This window comes from Osmerus mordax, chromosome 3 (assembly GCF_038355195.1).
Source record: "Osmerus mordax isolate fOsmMor3 chromosome 3, fOsmMor3.pri, whole genome shotgun sequence".
NCBI lineage: Eukaryota > Metazoa > Chordata > Actinopteri > Osmeriformes > Osmeridae > Osmerus > Osmerus mordax.
The window spans coordinates 15,183,442-15,209,025 of NC_090052.1; the positions used below are offsets into that span (position 1 = coordinate 15,183,442).

The following is a 25,584-nucleotide window of genomic DNA, read 5'->3' on the forward strand; positions in this document are numbered from 1 at the left end:
TTGAGTGCAGCACACAAGTCGTAACAGTGCAACCTTCGTGATTCCAAATGGAACAGTTTAAAAGTAAAACCCCCAAATTATACACATATAATGAGTAATAACAATGATAATAGAAATAATAACATGATAACATCATAGCAACAGTAATAGTAATGAGGGGTGTAGCTACTCTTACTGTATAGCAACACTGATAAAAGCAAGTTTTTTTTTTTTAAGGTCCAAATAAAAGCAAGTTTTTTTTTTTTAAGGTCCAAATATTAACAATTAAATATACAGATTACATTCCTGTGGGGGGGAATCTGGGATGAAGGAGGCAGCCCTAAGGAGGACATTACACTGCTTAGGAGCCATGCCATTGGCTGCCAGAGTCTGCGGTGTGCACTGCAGTCTTACAGGGTTGAACTCTGTCATGAGATGTGTGCAGCAGTTAACCCCAACCTATCCCACAGCTTATGAATCGTGGTGCCGTGTGAAAAGTTGAGCTGACAAGACGCCTGCATCTCAAGTTTCGATTCATCCCGAGGCAGTATAGGAACTCCCTTTTCGTTCCTATTTCTGCTGAGTTTCCGAGGCGTATCAATATGCTCTAGTCGTGGCATGGTTTAGATTCTGCGGCGCGGAATCTGTGGTGGATCTGTAGCAGGGAGAAGGCGCGGAGCATCCCCAGAACACATTCAAAGTCCCACCCTGTCCGTGTACAGCGTGACGACAGGCTCTAGAAAACAGAGCGTAGTGACAATGACTGTGTGGATGCAGACTGACGTGGGGGGGGGGGGGGGGGGGGGGATTCGCCTGGTTGCTGAGCACACAGGCTGAGGTTAAGCAGTCCTTCCATGTGGGGTGTCGGATCTTAGCACGCGGACTTGGCCCTGTGGAGGCCCAGCCGCGGCTGCAGAGATGAGTAGCTTTGGATGCACGGAGAGAGAGAAAGGGAGAACGAGAGAGAGAAAAAGGGAGAACGAGAGAGAGAGAGAAAGGGATTGAGAGAGAGACAGAGAGAGAGAGAGAGAGAGAGAGAGAGAGTGGTAGGCCCGAGCAGAGTCATAGGCCTCAGTTCTGTGGCTTTGATCCTTATAATGAAAACTGAGACACACAAGGCTTTGTGAAAATGTCTGTTAAATACGTCCCGTGGTGATAACACAAACCAAACACAAAAACACAAGAGGGAGGAGTGATGATGGAAAAAAAGAAAGAACACAATCTGCCTTTGTAAGGTTCCACGCCAGGCTATAGAAGCTGAAGGGGGGGGGGAGTGATTTGTCAGCTGCACACCTCCAGGGTTTCAGTGCAAGAGCCATGGGGTATAAGGAGAGGGTCAGGGAACTGTAGTCTTCTTGATCACATTCCTCCTCCATCTCTGACATTCCGTTAGTCATTCTGTGATTCTTTCGGTACCAAGTAAAAAAAAAATCTTTCATGATTCTCTCTGGACACATTCTATAAAAACAACATTCACCCTCGATTTTCAGGAGACCCTCAGTTATATTAAAAAAATGTCTTTCATTTTCCCCAGCCCCCTTGGTTTTGTAGAAAAAAGAGTCCTGTGGCGTTATGTGCAGATACCAGGGGCCCCTGTGGGGTGATATGTCTGTGTAGGATGAAACCGAAGCGGCCTCTTCTCATTGGACGCGGGGCTCTCCGTGGACCCGGACGCGGTAGAGGCAGGTGTATTCCGGGTGGCCCCAGTTAGTCAGCACCCGCACCTCGATGATCTGGAAAGCCTTATCGTTTTTCTCCTGCAGAGCGGGGATGGAGGACACATCTCAGATCACCGACGCGTGTGAGATATAATGGAGACCCTTTTGTGTGCGAGATGTCGAGGTAGTTCTATGTGTGGTAGTACATTTACATTTACATTTAGTCATTTAGCAGACGCTCTTATCCAGAGCGACTGTACAGTAAGTACAGGGACATTCTCCCTGAGGCAAGTAGGGTTAAGTGCCTTGCCCAAGGACACAACGTCATTTGGCCGGGAATCGAACTGGCAACCTTTAGATTACTAGCCCGACTCCCTCACCGCTCAGCCACCTGACTCCCTAGTAGGTGAGAGTGTGTGTTTACCATGACTGGGAAGGTCTGCAGTGAGTCCCCGTCATCCTGGTAGGTGTACTGTCCCAGCAGCTTCCCCTCCTCCTGGTACTCATCATCCAGACCCTACACGCACACGAAAAAGAGATTGAAGATATATTCCTGGGAATGGGTACACAGTGTGTGCATCTTAAGTGAGAGAATAAATCGTGTGTGTGTGTGTGTGTGGTGTGTCTTACATAGACGGTGAAGTTGCGTGGGGCGCTGCTGATGTGGCCGGTGGGGGACAGGGCCTTGGGGATGTGCTCCAGGCAGAAGGCTGTGGGCAGGACCTTGAGGGACAGACGGATCACCAGGTAGCCCTGGGAGCCCTTGAACGCCCAGCAGTTCCCTGGGTACACATCAGGCTGGTGTGGGAGGACGGAGAGGACAACACGTCAGAACGACCAGCCACCAACAGCGGTGAGATTGTCAGGCCAGCCTGTATGTTTTGGGGGGGGGGATTCCCACGCCCCGGGGTGATGCGGAGGGTGTGAGGGCGGGCGGGGCTCACCTGGATGACCACGCGTGGCGACTGGGAGAAGTACCAGAGCGGCAGGCCGAACAGGCTCATGAGGGCTGTCTTCGTCTCGTAGGTCTCAGAGCAGCGTGTGCTGAGGATGCTGCCGCCTGGACACGCAAACACACGCGCATAAGCACACAAGCAAACGCACGCAAACAGACACACCCAGTTGGTATCTGTTGTGATCTATGTAGCCTAGGCTGTGGGCTGAACCCCCGTAGCTCTAGCTCGTACACAGGGTTAGGGTTGTGCAATTAGCCTCGCCGAGTTCGAGTGCTGATCCGAGATCAGGAGTTAGGGCAGTCTAACACGTCTTATCCAAAAAGCACAACTGATCCTGGTTCTCCTCTCGTGGAGTTAATGAAATCAAATCCTAAGCTCTGACTACCTGGAAATTCCTCTCGACTTCCCTGTCAGTGCTGGGGCTAACAGGTCTACATTAGCATTAGCTCTCAGTCAGTACACTGATGCACTTTAGAAGAGAAGGGGAAGGCTGTTTTAAAGTGGGGTACATAGTGTGGCCTTCTAACCTCCAGACTCCAGGGCGTAGTCCACCAGGCCTGTTCGATCCTGGGAGTAGAGTTTGAGTGCATTCTGCACAATCAGCTGCACTTGCTGGGGAGTCAAAGTTAAACAAGTTAGGGCATTCTTAAATGAAAGTATGGGTTAGTCCAAGAGACATGTTTGAAAGAAAAGCTTCTTTAAAGTGTGCCATGGTGGTCAGTGGCAGCATACCTCCTCAGACAGGCCCTCTCCGGCGGCGGAGTGCTGGACACTCTGGGTGACCGTCTGGGTGATGGTGTGGATCTGGGCCTGGGCCTGGGCCTCCGTCAGAGCCTGGGCCTCGCTTAGCGCCTGGGCCCGGCTCTGCTCCAGCTGCAGGGCCACGTCTCTCAGGATGCCCAGCTCCAGGGAGGCGAGCGAGGCCTGCAGGTCGGCCCCGCGCACGTAGCGCTCTGACAGCCAGGCCAGCAGGGCCTCGGGCACCTCTCCCTGGGCCTGGCCTCCGGGGTAGAACAGAGCCAGGAGCTCCTTCTTGACTTGGGCCGACACCTGAGCTGTCACCTGGGCAGACACCTTGAGGTGAGAGAGAGAGAGAGAGCAGAGAGAGAGAGAGAGAGAGAGAGAGAGAGAGAGAGAGATGTCGATGAGGGGCAATTAGGATTCTGTTTGAAAGAATTAGCACAGAAAGTGCAGTGGTAGATTCAACTGGTAGACAGTGCAACAACTGTGTGACGCTGTGATTAAAGATTGTCACAGATTGTGACATCTGTTCATTTCAAAGTAAATGTATGACAAATACTATTCATGTAAATCTCACTTATAGCGGTTCATGTTGTTTAATTGTAACTTGTTTAACTACATGCTCTTATGGCTCTTCCCTTTGGCACTTACTTTGGTTGTTCATAATGTGTGCTTCATGTTTTGGCTACTCGCAATGTTTTTGTGGCTATCTTGTTGTTATGATCAGTGACCTATGCACTTTGTAAAAGTGCAAAGTGCTCTCTCTTGGAAGTCGCTTTGGATAAAAGCGTCTGCTAAATGAATAAATGTAAATGTAAATGTTGTCTCTTATCCATGCACATAGGGTAACACTTTAGATCCAGTTGCTTGTCACAAGCTCGCATTAGTTCAAATGTAACCTTTATAAGATGCTTATTAACTTTAATATGTGTTAATAAGACTTAATAACTTACTAGGGCTTTATTACCTATTTACGCTTATTACAAGCACCTGAATCTAAAGTGTTTCCTCACAAGGATGTAAACAGTTGGTCGTGTCTCACCGTGCCCTGCAGTGTGTCCAGCTGCTCACACTTGCCCTGGCATCCCATCACCCCCTGCAGGTCCTGCCGCACCCGCCCCAGCTCCGCCTCCAGCCGCTGCACCTCTGCCAGCAGGGCATCGTGGGCCTTCTGCTCCACGCCCACACTGAGGGAGAGAGAGGGCTTACAAACAGCCACTTGAAGAACGTTCCCTTGAAGAACGTTCCCGAAAAGTATTTTTCCCTCCAATTCGACCTTCTGTCACATCACTTTTTTTCTCCCTTTTCTTTTAGAAGACACCTCGCTCGTCTCTCACAAGCTTTCCTTTTTCACGTACATACACCATTTTTTCCCTCATGGAACTGTGAACCTTTTGAAGGATACCCACAGTTCAGAGAGCCTGTTAGCTTAGCATCAGTGCACCCACCTGATAGGAGCTGGGGCAGGTGCCGGGGCTGGGGCCGGGGGTGCTGTGGAGGCCAGGGAGGCCCTCTCCTTCTCCCTCAGCTCCTCCTCTTCCTGCTGCCTCTGCTGCTGCTCCTGCTGCCTCTGCTGGTCCTCCTGCTGCCTCTGCTGCTCCTCCTGCTGCCTCTGCTGCTCCTCCTGCTGCCTCTGCTGCTCCTCCTGCTGCCTCTGCTGCACCCCCTGGCAGGAACACAGGACCATGAGCTCCAGGAAACACGTGGACTGTTACAGTTCTCTACAGTGGTGTAGTGTACTACACAGTATAGCCGTGTACAGTAGTGTAGAGTAGTGCAGTATATAGTAGTGTCGTGTACAGCAATGTTAAGCAGTGCAGTATACAGTGGTGAAGTATGTAGTAGTGTAGTGGTGTATATAATAGTGTTCGTGTACAGTAGTGTCTTGTACCTGGGTCTTAACAGCCAGCTGCTGCAGCAGCACCTCCAGCTCTGCCAGCCTGGCTTCCTGACTCTGCTGTCGCTCCCTCTGCTGCTCCTCAGACTGGAGAGAGAGAGGGAGGAAATAGGGGGAGAGACAGAGAGAGAGAGAGAGACAGGTGTCACCGATCAGTATCTGCACCCATCAGACCCATTCAAAGTGAATGCACAGCACAGCCAGCGGTACGGGCGACAGCCCCCCACCTCCCCTCTACGCCTCCACCCCTCTCCCCCCTCCCCAGGACCCCCACCTGTGTCCTGTGGCTGCCCTCCTGCTCCAGCTCTCCACGGAGCGCGGCCAGCCTGTCCTCCAGCAGGCCGGAGACCCAGAGGCCCAGGCCGTCCCGGTCGGTGCGGCTCTCCAGCTGCAGCCTCAGGCCCTGGTATAGGCCCAGGGCGTCCCCGTGGCGACGCTCCTGCTCCTGGTCGCCCTGCTGGACCTGCTCCCACAGCACGGCCAGGCGGCGCTCCACGCGCTCCAGGCGCTCCAGGTCCACGCCGCTGACCACCGCAGCTGAGGGGAGGGCCGGCTGGACGGGGGAGGGAGAGAGGGAAGGGGGAGCGGAGGGGGGTGAGTGTAGCGGAAGAGAGTTGGTAAAAACAAAAAACAAAAGCTAAAAATCGGTGAAGTTGAACGTGCAAATGTTCACACGGCCACGCGCACTCTCTGGCTCTCACCTGTGCCTGGGGGGTGGAGGCCGCGGCGGACTTCTCCAGGGGCACGACGGCGGCGGGGGATGGGGGGGTGGAGACGGCGACGGAGGCAGGGACCAGGCTGGCCAGGTAGGTGAGGGGGGAGGTCAGGTTGAAGGCCGGCAGGAGGGAGAGGAGGGTGGCACTGGACGGACCCCAGAACCACAGAGCTGAGGACAAGATTAAACAGTTTGGGGTTTCATTTCACGTGGAGTGGAGTTCTGCAGGTAGAGGGGATGTGTGGATAGCTGACTGCGTAGATGTCGCTCGCCTGATGTGTGTGCCTTTAGCATGTGAAAGTGTGTGTGTGTGTGGGTGTGTATGTGCGTGAGGAAAGGAGAGCAGATCCATAGAAGGGGCAGATGCTGTCTCTAGGAGCCCAGAGATGTGACCTGAATCTGGGACTGGATTTGGATCATACACTGGGGACATGTGCTGGTTAGAAACTCCACTGCCATGTGTCTGATGTATCTCTGTGTGTGTGTGTGTGTATGTTTGAGGAAAACTCACTCACCCAGGATCAGCAAGAGGGGCAAGAGGAACAGGAGCAGTTTCCATAGTTTAGGCAGGCACCTGGGACACAGACACACACAATGCACTCCTTGAGACAAGACGCAAACAGACCAGACCCAGTAACCTTTGGGTCCCCAGATGAGGCAAAGCTAAATAATTGAATCCAGATGCAAAATTGAAAAGGTTCAAGTAAATAATTCACTCAGCGCGTCCCTCGTGCGCGTGGCATATAAATAAGTCCGGTCATAACTTGGCCCCTCATCGTCTGAAGTTATGACCAATGTCAGACTGCAAACACTAATTCAACACAACCTGAGGTCACTGATGTGAATTTAATAGGCTGCCGTGAAATCTCAACAAATGCAATCAAATAACCCAAAGCCTAAACTAATCCTGGACTAAAACCACAGACTGCCAGCGCAGCAGTGTAGGGATCTGCCTGCGTGTGTGTGTGTATATGTGTGTGTGTGTGTCTCACCGTGTCAGGATGAAGACGTTCAGGAGAGACATGAGAGACACCAGCTGGTACCATCCTGTCCCCACACACCACAGCACTCCTCTGCCTGCCTTCCCTGGACCGGAGAGAAGGAGAGAAAAGATGACCATTAAAAAAAAAGTCACAACAGGGAGAAGAAGAAAAAAGCTACAGGTGAGAGTAAACAACAAAGAGAGAGAGATAGAGAGAGACTGAGAGAGAGAGAGCTAGAGAGAGAGAGAGAGAGAGCTAGAGAGAGAGAGAGAGAGCTAGAGAGAGAGCTAGAGAGAGAGAGCTAGAGAGAGAGAGAGACAGAGAGAGAGCTAGAGAGAGAGAAAGAGAGAGATAGAGAGAGAGAGCTAGAAAGAGAGAGAGAGCTAGAGAGAGCGAGAGACAGAGAGGTGAGCCCTGGGTGAGGGGTTGTCTGTATGCTAACCTGGAGCAGCCAGGATCATCCACAGCACTGAGAGCAGCTTCTGGGCCAGGCCTGCCACCCCGGACCCCGCCACCCTGCCCGCCCTCAACATCCAGTAGCCAGGCTGCAGCAGACAGTAGCCTGGGGTAGAGAGAGGGATGGAGACACACACACACATATTGTTACCAATGAAATTCTGACAGAACTCTAGATAAAAAGAAATGTGTACACTTAAAATAACAACGTGTTTAATTCCTAAAAGGCCCCCAGTTTAACTGCATATAGACGCATGGCTGTGCGGTAACTCGTGACGTTGGCAGCAGTGCTGGCACCTCCGTACAGGGGCTCAGTGGAGAGGACAGAAGTGTGTTAACCTGTGTAAGCTAGGAGGCTCCACAGCGCCCCCACCAGGCGGCGGGCCCTGGAGGTGTGTGTGTGGACCACAGTGTGTGTCTCCAGGTGCTGCTTCCCTTTGCAGTCGTCACCTGCGGAACGTTCCCCAGGATGGATGGATGGATGGATGGATGGATGGATGAATGGATGGGGGGAGAAATGATAACAAACACAACGCAAAGGATGAGTTTATGGATGACTTCAGAAAAGGCAACATGGTTTACGATGACAACGCAAATTAGGCAATGGTGAAGCAACTCAGTAAGTCAGAACCAAAAAATGGGGAATGTGACATAAACCATAAGAATGACACAGCACTGAATCATGCATATTTAACATTGTGTCGTGTTATCGTGTGTTTGAATAACTGGAAAGTCACTAGTTTGACAGTGTAAAAAGTCACGGACCAAAGGCTAGGCTGCACAGCTGTGTGTGTGTGTAAATATTTGGAGACGCTCCTCCCACCCTCCCTCTTTCTATCCCCCCCCCCCCCCCCCCCCCCCCTCAATCTTTCCCCCCTCCCTCCTGCTGGTGTTCATGTGACACAGCAGTCCCTTGTTCTCAGGGTCTCCTGCTTGACACATTTTGAATGCTGCTCATGGCCATTAGTCATCTCTGACACCAGGGTCACCTCATTCACCCTGGGTGGGCGTGACAGGGACAGCTGGAACTTTCCGGAGCCTGGGACTGTTCCATGGAAATATTTCAAACGAAACCCTTAATTTCTCCTCTTTCGCTTTCACAATGACTAGCCGATATAAACAAGTGCAGAGTCACTTGACTGGACCACTAGCTAGTCATGGGAGGCAGACAGCTAACTAGTCCACACAGACCTTGTGTACTGGTCCACACGGGGGGGGGGGGCACACATGGCATTCACTTTGTGTCCGTCTCTCTGTGTAGGGGATTTGATCGAAAGGTCTAAGAGGCTTTGTGGGTTTGAGCGTGAGTGTGTGTGTGTGTGTGCGCGTGGAGGACTTACAAAGGGAGCCGTTCAGACCGAGGTGTCCGTCTCCTGTCACCATGTCTTTCACATTCATGCTCCCACAGTAGCTGGAGTGAGCTGGAACAGGAACATTTACATGAATTTACAAGCCAAATCACGACGTCATGCGGCGTGGACTGATTGACAAGAGTTCTCACACGGGTTGGAATCAGAGCTGTTTGCATGATGTCACCCAGGTGACGAACAGACAGAGGAGGACAACAATCATAATGTACAAAACGAGACAATTAGAAGGAGGAGAATATGAGTGAAAGTGGGGGGCAAGTTTGAATAGTTGTGTCGGTCTTTCACTCGAAGAATATGGAGATGAAGAGCCGGGAGGAGACAGTTCTATACAAACTCTAAACAGTTCAAACAGACACACAAGGAGTAAAGGTGCCTTCCGCACTGCTGTTCAAACATCCTTTCACACGGATGTTTTCAATCCCAGACGACTGCATACGACGACAGAGAAACACAAGGGGAAAAAAGCTGGAGAGAAATTGAATTGATTTTGAAGACAAGCAACCCCCCCAAAAAAAGTTCCACAGAAGGACTGAGGGGGGGACACACGAGGGGCCGGTCAGAACGGTTGACCCCTGACCCCGGCCGCTTGCAGGTACCTTTGCCTTCGTAGCCGTTAGCTCTGTAGCCCATCCTGTGGAGGGTGCTCTGCTTGACCAACCACAGGCCAGCCACGCTGGAAGACACTGCTCGCCTGGCTGAGTCGCACACCGACGCCATCAAACCTGGTGACACACCACACGCTCGCGGTTCAGGCTGGGGAGAGGGCGAGCGCTGGGGACCCCAAAACGGCACCCACACAACAACAAAAAAGTAGTTCACATCACATTCTGAAGGCTGGGGAGTAGAGGCGAGTACAATTTGGAGCACGGAGCGAAAGGAATGACAATCTCAGACGGAGTGGGGAAAAAAGGTAGGGCATGAAAGAGAGCGAGGGGAGATGAAAACATCCCATTTCGGGGGGCTGGAAAGACAGGTGTGTGGAGGAGAGCTTAGAGGAGAAGATTGAGTCTGTGCATCCGAGATGAGCGATGAAGGAAGAATGACAGCACAAAGGACGTGGAGAGGGAGGACAGTCAGCGGGCCATCCTGTGACAGAACAGAGAACAGACAGACAGACAGACAGACAGACAGACAGACAGATAGACAAACAGGCTGGAGACAGAATGGAGGAAAGGAAAGGTGAGGAGCTCTCCAGATATGTCATATGAAGTGATGCACTGGAAGGAAGAAAGAACACATCAAAACTGAATGTTGAAGTAGAATAAGACAAATGTATATATAATTTATACATATTTGTCTTACAGCTCTACGGCCTTCCCAAGGAAAACCAAGACCCAGTCAGACGAACAGGGTCACGAGAGATGGATGAAGATCGGAGGGAGACAAAAGGAGTCTCCTTTCAGAGAAAGTGAGGGCAGAATCTTCCTGTCTACCTTTTCCTGGCGGACTGACGGCCTTGGAGGCCAGCCAGAGAAGGTTCTGGAAGAGGAGGGTCACCAGGGAGACGGCGGGGGCCAGGGCCCGTCTGGCGAGGCGCACACAGGCGCCAGACACGGACGCTAGCGCCCCTGGGAGGGAGACACGGTGAGCAGTCAGACAAACGACATGAGAGGGAACCGTGACCTGTGCCGTGAAGACCAGAGACGGCGACTGTAATATCAGTCACATAACAGATGCACTGACACACAGACGACAGCAGGGTGGCCCGCTGGTCAGTTTGACATGTTTACAAAGACAGCCATGGGTCTTTGTGGCTAACGCTTCAGTGACACAGAAACATTCGGTAGAATAGTAAAGGAGCGGTGGATGACCGTCTGAGCCCCGGGTTGGTGCGGAAAGGGAGTCAGATGGCTGAGCGGTTAGGGAATCGGGCTAGTAATCAGAAGGTTGCCGGTTCGATTCCCCGCTAGGCTAAATGACGTTGTGTCCTTGGGCAAGGCACTTCACCCTACTTGCCTCGGGGGAATGACCTTACTGTAAGTCGCTCTGGATAAGAGCGTCTGCTAAATGACTAAATGTAAATGTAGATAGAGTCTGGTCTCACCTGTCTTGTTCCTCCGACTCTTATCCCAGGAGTAGATGGTTGAGGAGGAGGAGGATGAAGATGAGAGGGCGGCAGCGCTGGAGGCGGCAGCCTGAGCGGAGGAGGAGGAGGAGGTGGCGGCGGCGGTGTGAGTGGTGAGGACCTCTTTCCTGTCAGAGTGGATGGAGCAGTCGTTGCAGATGTAGCCGTTGACGTGCGCCGTGTGGGTGTGCGAAGCGGCGCTGTGGAGGTCGCCGTTGACCTTTGAGGAGACGTGCTCCGCCCTAGATCTCCTCTCTGGGTGGACATGCATACACACACACATAAATATACACACACACAATACAAAGAAAAAGATTTTTTAACAAAATGACTACAAAATATGAATATTCGGTCAATTTATCAAGTAAAATTTTAATTTTTCAAAACTTAATCATAAGAGGTTTATTTATAAAAAGGTTTATGGACAAAAAACCTTGCCCATATAATGCCTTACAGATAAATCCAAATCCAAACTCACCTTTGAGAATGGCCTCCTTATTTGCATCTACATAGAACAGATAAGTCTCAGTCAGTCTACAGCAGTTCATGAATTAATCACACCAATACATCAATGACATGATGTCACAGATCAATGCGGTTAATCTCCAAGGTAGCACATCAATGGGATTAGATATACAGATTACACACTTTCCCAACCCCATTGCCATTTTATTAATCCTATACCTGAATTATACATCCCTGTGTCACACATCAAGCATACACCCCACAATGCACAGTGATCTACTTACAAAGCTACAATCACGACCGCAATCCAGACAGCAATTACGATATCTATACACCCTTATTCTACAATGCAACGTCATTGCGTATCTTCGGGATTAGCATCTCCCTTGAAACGTGCCCCTGCAGCAGGGCCAGGCCCAGTACTGACCCCAGTATCCCTCAGTGGTAGCAGAGGTGCTGGTGGTGGTGGCGTGCTGGCGTAGGCTGGACTGATCCAGGGCGGAGGAGAGCAGGCAGGCGTTGCTGGCCGTGGGCCCGCTGGCAGGCGTGGTGGTGGTGGAGAAGGACAGGGTCCTGCTCGGCGTCTCTGTGAGGGTCTGGGAGAGCGACTGCTGCTTCCTGCTCCTCACCGTCCTAGAGCGGAGGAACCCAGGGGGGGGGGGGGGGACTGAGGACCATGCTGACATCTCCATTGACATCAACATGTGACTTTGTTTGGTGTTGTGTTTGTGTTTGCATTGATATCTCAAAAAACTATTCTTTACAAAAAGTGCAACTACGGTAGTTTTCCTTTTAAGACAAACCCCAGCATCTTAGTATGCACTGAAACAATATATCAGTATTTCAGAGTGTGTGTGTGTGTGTGTGTGAGAGTATGTGTGTATTTATTTGTGTGTGTGTGGTTGTGTGTATGTATGTATTTAAGTGTGTGTTTGTGTGTGTGAGAGTATGTATGTATTTATGTGTGCGTGTTTGTATTTATGTGTGTGAGTGTGAGTGGGTGGGTTTGCGCCCGGCGCGCACGGTCTTACCGTGCCTCTCTCCGACCGGACCCTCCGGTGCTGTAGGTCACCGAGCTGTGGTTGGCGGAGAAGTCGGTGGCCAGGCTGTCGTTGCCATAGAGACCGCCGGTGGTCTGCAGACGCAGGCTGCGCCGCGACATCCTGGGAGAGTCGAAGACGGGAGCGATGTGATGCTGCTGCTCAAACTCGAGCGCTGCCGTCGAGTAGCTGGAGCTGTGGGAGGGAGAGCCAGAACGAGAGAGAGAGAGAGAGAGAGAGAGAGAGAGAGAGAGAGAGAGAGAGGGGGGGGGGGACAGGAAGGAGGTGGGTAGGATGAGGGACAGAGGCAAGAGAGATACAAAAAAAGTGGGGGAGAGAGGGAGGAGAAGAGAGAAAAAGGCATGTGGTGAACGGATGTGGACTGTCACTGAATCACCGGCCCAGAAGCTCTCATCACCTACTGCAGTCTCATTAGAGCAGAGAGCCATTACTACTACCGTGCTGAACAGGAATCTAGTCAGGAACATACAGTAGGTACTCCAGCCGGAACGTAAATAACAAAAGCTTAAATGTTGTGAGTCACCATTCGGGCCATAACATGGAGACAGGAGCAGAGAAAGCAGTTTTGGCGGCAAACTGTACTAAAAACAGCGTTTCCTCTGGGGAGGAGGGAGGAAGGGAGGAGAAAAGACAGAGAGAGAGAGAGAGAGAGAGAGAGAGAGAGAGGAGAGAGAGAAGAGAGAGAGAGAGAGAGAGGGTGTGAGAGAGAGAGGGTGTGAGAGAGAGAGGGTGTGAGAGAAAGAGGGACAGGCTGTGTGTTGTTGGGCCTGGCAGGAAATGAGTCACTCAACCCATAGAACAAAACAAAAAAACAGAGGAATAGACACACGAAGGCTGCTACTGAAACAGAGGCCCACATTCTAAAGATACATTCTAACGTGGAGTTAGTCAGCTGGCCATTACCCTGATGGCAAACGATTCAAGCCAGCAAACGTAGAGACAGAATACGGGACGGACAAAAATGTTGACACTGACACTTTGTGTTGAGCAAACACACAACTCTGACTCATGACTCAGGCCTGCCACTCCCCCGTACTGGGAACACATCAGGGAAAGCAGGAACCCCCATCGCATTTACCACACACACTCCCCGTAACCTATCACCACTCTTCGTACACACACACACACACACACACACACTTTAACAGAACAAAGCCCTTAGGGGTTAGATGCACACTCAACAGACTTGGAAGTCGTCCCACGTCAGGCGCGGTCTCTTCTCCTCGACTTTTGGCCTCTGGGCTAAGTCCTAGAAGTCCTCAGATGAACACATGGGGAGACAGACATGGCGACGAGTGGGGCAGGCCAAACCAGGAAGAGAAACGTATCTTATCACCAGCCGGAGGCCTGCCTCCAACTTCCTGTTATGAGTGGGGAGGGAGGGGTCCGTCCTCAATGCACCAATCAAACTGAGGTACCCAACACACAGTCGTGTTCGGCCTGGGAGGACAGGGAGTGGCCTGGGGACAGTCGATTGTCGATGCGGTCAATGACACGCAGTGGAGAAACACTGGAGAGATTGAAACACCCTGGGTCAGCTGTGCTTAGTCGCTGCCAGCCCCGCCTACACAGGGTGCAGGGCTGCGACTGCTCTCTAGCCTGCTGGGAGAGTTTCAGAATGTGAAAGAAGAGAAAGTGTGCATGGAACTGTGCGTGAGAGAGCGCTTGAGGGTATGTGTGTGTGTGTGTGTGTGTGTGTGTGTGTGTGTGTATATGTGTGTGACAAAGAGTGCGTGTGTGCGAGAGAGAGCTTGAGCGTGTGCATGTGTTTACTGTTTATGGGTGACAAGAGAGCTTGAGGGTGTTTAAGTTTATGTGCGAGAGACAGCTTGAGTGTGTGTGAGTGAGTGAGTGAGTGTGTGAGTGTGAGAGAGAGAGAGAGAGAGAGAGAGAGAGAGAGAGAGAGAGAGAGAGAGAGAGAGAGAGAGAGAGAGAGAGAGAGAGAGAGAGAGAGAGAGAGAGAGAGAGAGAGAGAGAGAGAGAGAGAGAGAGCTTTGGAGTGTGTGTGAGTCGGTGTGTGCCTCTGTGCTTGCCCTGTGGCCCTCCTGCTGACCACAAAGCCCTCAGGATTACAACATCCCACCTCGAGCCAATTATGGGCTTTCCTCCTCCTCCTCCTCCTTCCTGGTGCCGGCTGATCCACCTGGCTCCCCTACACACATAGCCAGCTCCCCTCCTGCTACCGCCCTGCCTGCACGTCTGTGTGTGTGTGTGTATGTGTGTGCTGTCAACGCAAGGGGCTGTGCCAGATTTAGATGTGTGTGCTCCCACCAAGCCTTGGCACCTGATCACCTTGCATTAGCTCTCACTCCCCAGGTCTGTGTCTCTCCGGTGTTGTTCACCACTTGTCTGTCTACTCCCTGGAAATCCTCCTAGTCCGTCTAGGAGCCGTGCCAGGGCAGCAGGGCTGACGGGGGGACGGGGGGGGGGGGGGGGGACGACACACGGGCATCCTCGGGGTGCGGGCGGTTAGGGAGAGGAGGGGGGAGGAGCTAGATCTGAGCCATGATCACTGGTTCTGGGCTATTCACAACGACATCATCACAGCTCGTCAAATACTCAGGTGTGCTCATTCATCCCCTCCATGCCAACAGTGAGGCCAATCCAACGCAGCGCCTTCAAAATAACTCTCCATCTTCGTAGTCTGCCCGCCATCACTGAGGGCTGCTGAGTCAGCAGAATGTACATTGAGACTAGTTAGCCCAGAGCCACGACAGCAGACATACAAAGTTGAAATATGAGCCATTAGGGAATGTGCTCTGTGAACGCCGAGTCGGCATGTTCGGGGACTCAAATCCCCCCGCCTCGAGCCTGGCGAGCAGAGACAGGTTGGAACCTGAATAGACCAGGTCCGGGCGACATTATGAGAGCTCAGCCTTCATTACAGCCTGCCTCTTCGCACGCGGCACATGACACTGAGCAAACACATCCTTGCCCAGACCCTTGTAATGACTGAGGTGGCAGGTGTTGCTCGCACACGTAGCACACGCTGAACTAGCATGCCGTGACCCCTTCTGCAGGAAACGACGCAGTGTTTATCCGGCGACATACTCCGCTCACGCACACGCACACACACACACATTCGTCTAGTGGGCCCCACCGTAGAGGAATAACACCACAGCCGGGGCCTGCAGCCTTACAGGACAAGGTAGACGGATGCAAGAAAACAGGCCTCCCTACCACACTTCCACCAGGGATATTTACACTAGACGCACTATAGCTCATCATTCCGACGCTGCAGCTGTCAAACACCTGGGTCGAACATGCTGCGCTGCACCGTACAAGGCCATCGCTCCCTCTCTCTCTCACAGACTCCCACGCGTTACGACACTTGAGTTGGACACTCTCACGCTCTCTCCAAGCATGCATCGACGTAGCAGGCCCACCAGCCTGAGAGGGAGTAACATCGGTTCTTGCAAACACTTGTCTCACTTGGTTTCGGCCTGCCACTCTGCCTATCGATCGGCTGGTATCTCCGTCTCTCCTACGCCTCCCCCTCACCAGCAGTATAAATAGCCTGGACACACACACATAGTTCAGAGAAATAGCTAGCAAATGACTGCACGCTAACACACACACACACACACACACAATCCAAAGAAATAGCTCGATAGCCTACTGTGCGCACACACACACAGTAAGTCTCTCGAGCTGGGCTCTCCCTCTCAGCTGCCTCTTATACAACAGTGCTATCCCTGCTGCCCAGTCCTCCCACGCCCCCATGGGCACAGCCAGTTCTCTGCTCTCCTAAAGCGATGCCCAGGGAGGGCTCTACCATGTGTAGAGGGGTGTCCCATTTTCATTCGATGCCATCTTCTCAAAGGTCGAGGCGCAGTTTCAATGTGGCAACACTGGGAGGGTATGGATGAGAATGTCACCAGTAAGCAATGTCACGAGTAATGACATGACTGCCGGGGGAGTCTATTCGACGGTTTAAAGCGAGGACTTGTCTGAACATCCGCCAGAGAAATTGAGCAGAACGAATATTTGCAGAATCGAATTATGCTATGTCACTTCCTGAGAGAGGTGAGGCCATGCAAAAAATATAAACACACATTCACACACACACACATTCTGAGAGTTCCTGCAACAGGCGGGTCATAAGACTGATTCCTTATTGGCCTACTGTCTACACCACACACACCACACACACACACACAGCTCAGACAGATTACAAATCACATGGTCTATAAATCTCAGCCTCCACTGTCCAGTATGTTAAACAAGTATTTAAACACACGATTTACAGGGAGATGTTCTCTGGGGAAAAGCAACCAACAGCTTGTCAAAGCTCTGCTTTTTAAAAACAAGGGGTGTTACATAGCTCTACGTCTCCTTGACACATTTCATATTTACATTGGATTCCCTGGTAGCTTATTGGCTTTCGGCTGACGGAGTTTAAATGGATGTAAATAACACAGGCCTACATGCAGTGCAACAGGAAACAGGAACGATGACCATCACAAGGCAAATACGCAGTGCCAAAATCAAGATCCTAACGCAGGCTTCTCTTCATCTAGAAGGCCGTGTCCTAGACAGACTGTCTCTGGGGCTCTGCTGTTTACACCCCCACCTCCACCCCACGCCCCCCACCACCCCCACTCAGTATTTACTGAAATCAGATGGTTTTTACAAGCTTTGTACTGGAGGGGCCCAGAGGTCAGCAGAACGGTACTACACAAACAAACACACACATGCATAAGCAGACACACACACAGGCCCCACCCTCCTGCTTCCTAAAACCATTACAGGGCAGGCAGCTCCTGTTCCCCTGAGGGGCTATTTTTAACACTGGGCTGGGAGCGGGCCTAGGTGCCTAGGAGTCAAGGAACGTAGGACTCTAGATGCCTAGGAGTCAAGGAGTTGAAGGCAGAAATGCTTGGCTTTCTCTGCATCGAGCTGTTCTCTCCGGGTGCTCTTTATTTGCAAAGTGATTAAGATTGCTCCGGCCCGCCCCCTCTTTTCCCGCCTACAGAAGCACTTCTTTCTCTCTCTCTCTCTTTCTCTCTCTCCCTCCCTCTCTCTTACACCATGTGGAGTCTCTTCCCTCAGTCTTTCTGAGGAAGCCGTTTCATGTTGCTGCAGTTGCCATGGAAGCGACTCTAAACAGCCTTCTGGCCTGCCAGTGTGTGTGTGTGTGTTAGAGAGGCAGAGAGTGTGAAAGAGAGAGGGGAAGAGAACGAGCCCCTCCCACTTCCAACAGAACAAAATTCCAACAGGACACAAGGACCCTCTAATGCTGGGTACACACTAAATGATTTTTGTAATCTTTTAAGATTTTCAAAATGTGAGAGACCACAAACATGGGGGGGAAAAAATCCTAGACTTAACCGTTTTGCTCCCCCCACACATCAGGAGTTCTGATCCGCGATCGGGGTGGCTCCGCGATCTTCCGAGCAGGTTTGGTCACTCTTAACACACCTCACACCAAGGGAAAATCTGATAAGATAATCTGTAGAACCATCAAGATAATCGGGACATTACCTAGGATAGTCGGAAGGGGGTAAATCGGCCCGATTATCCTGTGGTGTGTCGCCAGCATAAGGCAGCGGTGTCAAATCCTGGTCCTCAGGGGCCGCTGTCCTGTACGTTTTATCCAGCACACCTGATTCACGTTTTATCCAGCACACCTGATTCAAATGAATGGTCGTTATCTGGCTTCCACAGAGCTTGATAACAACCCATTCATTTGAATCAGGTGTGTTGGAGAAGGGAAACATCTAAACCACACAGGACAGCAGTCCCTGAGGACCAGGGTTTGACACCCCTGCTCTAAGGCCTGATATTTGGTGTGTGTTCTGAGGAGAAGGATAGTTCGAGAGAGGGTGTGACTCCCCACACCTTCATCCTGCAACTGCTGCCGTCATTCTCTGCTTAACCAGTGGTGGATTCACAAAGGACTGGCTATGCTGCTTCATACACACCGCCACACAAACAGTCTCTTCCACTCTCCCTCACACTCACAGACACACACACACCAGATGTCCCAACAACTGTGCGAGCCAGTGTGAAACAACAACTGTCAAACTGGCTCTCGCTCAACCAAACACGCCAACCCCTCTGTTAAGTCTTTTGCCACGGAGCGTTCCGGAAAGAAATGCTACAGAAACGTATCTCGGGACACCCAGTGGGACACAGGTGCAGGAAGCGCACCTGTGTGTTACGAAGACCTCACGTCAAACCCCACCCCTTCCACAGTGAGGATACGGTTCTCCTTCCTGGTCCTTTAACAAAACAAACAAAGCTAAAAACATGGAGATGAAGACCCTGTCCTGCTTGTATCCACACCTGTTAGCTACTTGAATCTTTTCTTACTCCTTTCCTTCTAACCTCTCACCTAGAGGAGCCTGTCACCCTCCCAGCCCAATCCCCAAGGCTGCTTTGGCATTGTCCCTGTAGTACTATTACTACTATCCCTGGTTCAACTGTCCCTACACCAGAGATAACTTGACCTGAGGCCCCACTGACCCACTTAGACACTGACGGGTCATAAAATATGAAGGGGCCCACCGCTGCTGCCATACACACATACACAGGGTGGCACACACAACACACACTCTAAAACACAATGGGTATCCCTCAAAAGTTAGTGTCTGTCTACTGTTAGTTCAACCGTGACTACTAGTATCCTTGGCTGGAACTTTTGAAAAGGTTGTTTCTCTGTGTGTGTGTGTGTGTGTGTGTGTGTGTGTGTGTGTGTGTGTGTGTGTGTGTGTGTGTGTGTGTGTGTTAGACTTTGTTTCTTTATCTAATTAAAGCACATACTTTAATTCATATAGGGACAAAGTCTGGTCAGGGCATGACATGGATGCAGAACTCCCTCAGTTGAAACCATTTCCTTGCTAGCATGTCTGCCTGTCCCTTCTCAACAATGTATCAGTGAGCAGTGCAGCTATCAAGCCTGACTGGAGGGGGGGGGGGCTTAAAAACAGTATCCAAACAGAGGCATCTGGTTTGTTGCGACACCTTGGTTAACTTGGCGTGAACCCACTGGCACAGCAAAGGAATCTCAAGTCGGGTCCTAGCCTAGGGGACATGCTGTATCTCCTTACCACACACGGTGAGGTCAGGCTATGGGGGGAAACAGGCTCGGCCCTTGCTTCTCTCCAGGAGACTACTGGAATCCCTCACTGAGAGAGGTAGATCAATGCCCTTCACCCAGATAGTGTCTGCCTGGCAGAGAGAATACAGGGAGACCACCCCATACATTAGCCGGTCTTGTCTGCGGTTGTAAATCCTTCAATGAGACTGTTGCCCTTTCAGATTAATGACGATGAGGTTTGTTACGCTGGTCTTTACACAGGGATTCGTTTATACAGTTGGTTGGTGGGGCTAGAATGTGGAGGGCTTGAAAGTCTAGCCAAAGCAGTCACATTCTCCTTGAGAGTTCTAGGGCTTTATATGACTCTCTCTCTCTCGCTCTCGCTCTCTCTCTCTGGCCTCTGTCTAACTTGTCACTGGCCTGTTGAGATGTGACAACAGATGGGCCAACGGCTTCAGTCACCTGACCCTGTCCCTTTCAGCAGTGCCCTCTCCCACTCAGTAAAGGCCACACACAAACACACACACACATACAATGGCATTTAGTCCAAATATAACCCGCCATTTCTCTCTGATATAGGCCTACGCTGATATTTCAGAGAAATTAATGATTTTAACTGTCAGACTGCCAGTTTAGTCAGACTGCCCTGCCATTTAGGGGAATAGGAGTGACCCTCTGTTGGTTTACCTACTTCAGTATATTGTCAACAAGACTCAAAGTGACATTGGTCTTTTGACTATAGACTTTATTTAAAAAAATGAACAAAATCAGACCGCCAAAATACAACCTAACTTTCTATGAATTACTGTGAATTTGTTGAAATAAACTTCACATCCTGATAGCAACCAATACATCTTAAAGGTTTGACAGTAAAATGAAATCATTCCGATATCTGTGGGCATCACAGGACTCTAATAAACATGACCAATCATTAAGGTCGGACCAGCACTAATGATTGAATGGCATTCGGATCGAATGCAATGATTGGACGGGCTACTTGTCAATCAACCTCACGGGAGTAGTCAGGCAGAGAGTTCATGTGCTTTGGAGGAGTGGCTTTTAAAGGAGAGGGTGGGATATTTTGATTTGAATCCTTTCAAACTCGAGCTAAAAATGCAAGGTTCTCAAAACATCTATTCTGCCTTTAACATTCATTTGATATCTTCACTGCCACATTACAGATTAGATACCTTAGGCACTATATGCAAATCCACTTCTACTGACTCGTCCATCTATAAGATCTGACATGCCACATGTACCTTGAGGGGATTCATGTAAATGTCATGTGCTTGTCATGACACGGGCATAGAAAGACAGCCTGTGTTCTACGCCTGAACATTGGATTGAGGGAGAGAAAGATCTTCACCACTGGAATGAGGCTACTAGCCATTTTCTTTTTACTGGCAAGGTACAGACACGGCGATGAGGAGTGGTTTGTTAGAACATGCCTAAGGACTTTTACTCTCATTTTCAACTTAATTGCTAGTTGGATGCACCTTAAAGGTCGCACAAACTTAGCTCATTCTACATCTTGTTCCTCTACAGGTCTAGCCTATTACCTATAGTTATTTCACCTTGAAATGTTCACTAACATGCCTTTCACAACCCTCGTCAAATCTGATGTGTCAAAATGTGGCCAGAAAAAAAACTACAACATTCCACCACCAGTAGCCACGCCTGAAACCACTGTCTTCCACAGAATGTGTGGAGGCCAATGGGGAAGGGCGGGTGATAATTAGATGTTCACTATGAAATGTTTATTTTAATGAGAGTACCGCGACAGCATTCAGCCAAGACCAAGTGAACTCATTATTCTCAGACATACACAGACTATGCAACTGTAGGTTTCCTTTCTAAACAGTGAATAGGAGAATTGGGCGTGGAGCGGCAGTAATCACCTTTACACTAGCAACACTGAGATGTCTGAGCGCAGCTCGTTTTCCAGTTTGTTTACTCTGAAACACATTTAGTCACGATCGCGGTTGTGAGACTGAGTCATCAAAACCACAACCACAGTGAGGTTTCTGTTCAGGCAGCCAAGGCTGGAATGCATTAATGCAGACTCCAGAGGATCAACATAAGGACAATAACTATGTAAAAGAGTTCAGGGGAGTATTTGCATGGTAAATATTTAGACTGCAGCCCTTTCTCTCTTCTAATGTAGTTGCATCACAATGGTGAGTTTATCTGACCTGAACCCTTTCATTTCCCCACCCCCCTGCTGCAAAATGTGAGAAAAGCGATCTCGCTGGCAGAAACACTGGTCATCAACAATTGAAGACTGGTAAGATTTAATAGCGACAGTCTTTTCACATTAAGACTCCAAGACACAGAAAACAATAGCTATCTTGAGAGAGGAGGGAAGAGTTTTCACTGTAGTGACTGCACATGATGCCATCTTGAAAATCTGGGGAACATCCAACACTCAGAGTTCAAGAACAGTTAACAGAAGCCATATGTGGGATTCTACCACAGCATAATTCAAGGTCAATTCTGATCTATTCAGTATTTACAACAGTGGATGGTCCTTGCTGGCTGATGGTCAGCCTGATTACTATGATTCTGGTCCCTGTATGATGAACAGGATGTCCTTCATTAACCTACAACTTAGTTCCTAGCTCAGATGAACATTATTAATATCTCAATTAGAATTTAGAGTATAATTTTAAATTTTATTATTTGTTCATTTGAATTTCTAGGGGTGGTAATAACTAGTGAATACAAAAAAAAACATATTTTAACAAATTTAGCTCAATTACAGGTCAGAGTAATACACTTTGAGGTGAGATCAAATCTGGAGGACACAATGCCACTTGTTATTCAGTCACATCCTTTTCCTTGCATATTTATCTAGGTAGCCAAAAATGGTTGAGCTGCAGCCCGCTGCCCCGCGGTCTCACCTGAGAGAGTAGGTATATCCTGTGTTCTCCGGAGCACACTGGGGAGGTGTGTATGTGTGCAGGCGGGAAAAATCCATGGTCATTCTTCGTTCAGACTGCGAGTCAAGGCGCAAGGGAGGGGGGGGGAGAAAGGGCTCTTTAGGTTATGGAGATGAACGGCTAGGGATTACGCTCACACACTCGCAAAGGCATGCAGGACAAACCTACATTCACTCTCTCACACACTCACACACAAACACACACACACACCAATACTGTTCAGCCTGTCTCCCGACAATAGAGGTTGAGAATTCGAAAATATTCCCGGCATTCTATCAGAATGGCACTATTCTATCGATCCACCATCCCGCAAGTTATGAAGTTATTTGATGACACAAACAAGCACCTCTCCACTTCAATTAGCCTATCTTCAGACTATCAACTCTCCAGTCAACACAATCTCTGCGTCGTTACAATCCAGTTAAAACTCCATCCCCTGGCTCTGCTCCACAGCCAGCAGCTGCTGCTCTGATCAGGGAAGCAGAGCCCAGACAAACAGGGAACATAATGAGACCAGTTTTTGCACGTTGCCCTTCTCTAGAACACAATACTACCGCTCCGCTGGCCTAAGTTGCGCGGAAGAGACTTGGCCGACCTCCTTCTGCATTCTGCCAATTGCTGTTCGATGACGAGCGTTCTGGACGGACGGCCCGCAATGAATGAAGCGTCTCTTCTCTGCCTCTATAGAACAGCAGCTGGGAGCTGTCCACGCCTGGTGGAGACTGGAGATGGGGAAGGCTGGAGACAATAATGAGGCTTTCTCTCCAAGACGACACCCTTCTCTAGGCACGAAGTCTATGGCTGACTGACTGACAAGTAAGAAGCTCTCTGGAGCAAGTTGAGCAACATTCAGAGGTGGGGCTTGAGTTAGACAGCAGGTAGGACACACCTGGCCAGAGTGAGGTTCGACAGCTAGTGGAGGCTTTTCTCAGCAGTTTGAATTTAGCACATTACATTTACATTTCGTCATTTAGCAGACGCACTTATCCAGAGCGACTTACAGTATGTACAGGGACATTCTCCCCGAGGCAATTAGGGTGAAGTGCCTTGCCCAAGGACACAACGTCATTTTGCACGGCCGGGAATCGAACCAACAACCTTCTGATTAATAGCCCGACTCCCTAACCGCTCAGCCATCTGACTCCCATGGTCAGATGGCACATGGTTTGATCCTACATTTTCAGACCATTTTACACGACACACTAAACAAACATTTTACATAAAAACGATTGGGTTGTAAAGAAGAAGTTCAGTGGAAGTAGGCTAGTTTTGTATGTAAACTAAAGCATACCTGAAAGGTCCCACCCCGTTTATGAATCAAGACAGAGGGCCAGGGGGAGATGCATCATCAACCTGTTTGCAGCCTCAGGGCCCAAGGCAGCCATTAAAATACTCTGATACAAATGAAAACCAAAGCAGTAGTGGTGAGACTCAAATGAACATAACTGCAGTTACCTCTCAATTGTGCACATGATTCTAGAATTCCCTGCTTTACCTTCAATGACTTAGACCACAGGAAGGAACACTACAAGAACAGATGGCTTTCTCCAAACCACCCTTTCAAATCTGTGAGGCATTAATTGGGATTGAATCATTCAAATCTACTCAAACCTTAAATCCAAAAAGCAGGATGAACAAACAGGAATGAAAAGCATTTGGAGCAAATGAATTCTGCCTGGCTGGATTATTTGGTTGGAATGGCTGCTGAAGCAGGCGATCATCCAGGATTCAGTGTGGCTGTTTGACTTTCCAGTAAGGTAAAACAGATAAGCTTTATATAAAGTCCACCCAACTATATAGGCTAGGCCTAATTGAAACTGTAGATAGTTGAGAACTGATTTTCTGTTTTAACAGCAGCCACAACTATAACAAATGATCAGCAAAATGGCCCCCTTGGATGTTTTGCTTTGACATGTAATCTTCCCTGGCTTAACCCATTTAAACCCCAGAAAGAGCAGCACCTATGAACCTTAAATACTCGGGAGACAGACTGAACTAAGACAGATCAGGCATCAACTGACTCTCACTTACAGGTGCTTTCTTACACACGCACTCATACCTAGTCCCATAAACACAATCATGTGCTACAGCTAGGGAGAGCTTTCCCTCAAAGCCATTTCCCAACACATGCATGTTTACTTTGTCTCGCTGGCTCCTTTGGCAGAACAGAGTATATTGCGCAAAGCATGCAATAGACAGGCTCTCGCTGTGTTTATGACCGTCACAATTAAAACGGCGTGTATTTGGCCCAATATTAAAGGTCCTGAAGCTCCGTTAGTCTCCTATTGCCTTACAGTACACTAATTTTAGAGCGTAATAGACCAAGCAGTCAACTACCAGCGCAATAATATCGACGTCTGTGTTGAAACGGCTGCGCTGTAGTCGATTGGATTCGAATTTCATTATAAAGATACTTAGTTAGACAATATACCATATTTTAACAGAAATTGTTATAGTTTAGTACAGCTAACAACGTTGCAAATATATGAATTATTGACTAGGGCCCAAGGTTTCTGCTGTCAAAACTGCGTTCTGTGTAAAGGAGCTTAGCTAACAAGGACAAATGAATAGAATTAAAGGCACTAAAATTCACATAAGTTCTTACTAACATTCAGGAATATTCAGGGGTATTATGGGGATAATAGCACGAGAATCGCCCACTTGCCAGTATGAAAATAGTCCATCTATTTATTATTCTTTATGAGCGTAATCCAGAGGAACAAGATCCACACATTGCTGTCTTGGAAGATGCGCGAATTTCTGATCGCATCTCGACGCAACTCCTCAAAGCATTAAACGGTAGGTGGGTGCTCGACTATCCGAAACCCGATCTGTGTACAATATTTCTCCGAGACCAGTCACTAAAGTTTGCAAGTTGACAGTAGTGGGTTATGCTCATGAACTACATGCAGAATTCCAAAATGGCTTCCCAGACGTAACAAAGCCAGAAGGATAGCTGCTGAGTTGTTCCTCCCACTCCCAGGCCCGCCATTGTCAGTCAAGGCGCAAGGCGCTCACTTCGAATCTATTGGATGGTGAAATCCAAGCAAATTGCAGTATCCCAGCAATGAAACTGGGGGTACAGTATACATTGTTAGAGATACTGATTGGTACACATTAGCTCATGCATTGGTTATGAATTCGTCATAACTGTCGTTGGACTATCAAACACAGAAAGTGGCGCACTGACCACAACACCAAGCCCCCCAAGAGACCAGAGCAGTTTGATGGTGGATGCTTTTTTTCCACTAATATTT

The 25,584-nt window shown here is 49.6% G+C and overlaps 1 protein-coding gene across 7 annotated transcripts; it reads right to left on the bottom strand.

Moving 5' to 3' along the window:
- Positions 1-228: 228 nt before the first annotated feature.
- On the bottom strand, positions 229-25,159 carry sun1b (Sad1 and UNC84 domain containing 1b). 7 transcript variants are annotated; one of them, XM_067232651.1, is made up of 24 exons: positions 24,937-25,159; positions 22,289-22,383; positions 12,317-12,520; positions 11,713-11,918; positions 11,299-11,325; positions 10,800-11,075; positions 10,189-10,323; positions 9,352-9,477; positions 8,726-8,806; positions 7,725-7,835; positions 7,372-7,491; positions 6,939-7,032; positions 6,462-6,520; positions 5,933-6,117; positions 5,506-5,784; positions 5,226-5,318; positions 4,783-5,000; positions 4,377-4,521; positions 3,326-3,667; positions 3,121-3,205; positions 2,582-2,697; positions 2,268-2,435; positions 2,062-2,154; positions 229-1,736 (listed from the first exon to the last, which is right to left on the bottom strand). In XM_067232651.1, the coding sequence occupies exons 2-24, from the start codon at positions 22,369-22,371 to the stop codon at positions 1,620-1,622; spliced, it is 3,363 nt and encodes a 1,120-aa protein (XP_067088752.1). In that variant the 5' UTR covers positions 22,372-22,383; positions 24,937-25,159; the 3' UTR covers positions 229-1,619. The 7 variants fall into 7 exon arrangements, with proteins under 7 accessions (XP_067088752.1, XP_067088751.1, XP_067088750.1 ...); XM_067232650.1 differs by lacking the exon at positions 24,937-25,159 and adding an exon at positions 22,923-23,108 and having other exon boundaries at positions 4,783-4,979; XM_067232649.1 differs by lacking the exon at positions 24,937-25,159 and adding an exon at positions 22,923-23,108.
- Positions 25,160-25,584: the final 425 nt, after the last annotated feature.

Coding starts and splice junctions, on each gene's coding strand:
- sun1b (XM_067232649.1), bottom strand. Junction 5,319..5,505: donor AGGGCAGCCACAGGACACAG/GTGGGGGTCCTG, acceptor CTCTCTCTCCAG/TCTGAGGAGCAGCAGAGGGA. Junction 5,001..5,225: donor AGCTGGCTGTTAAGACCCAG/GTACAAGACACT, acceptor TGTTCCTGCCAG/GGGGTGCAGCAGAGGCAGCA.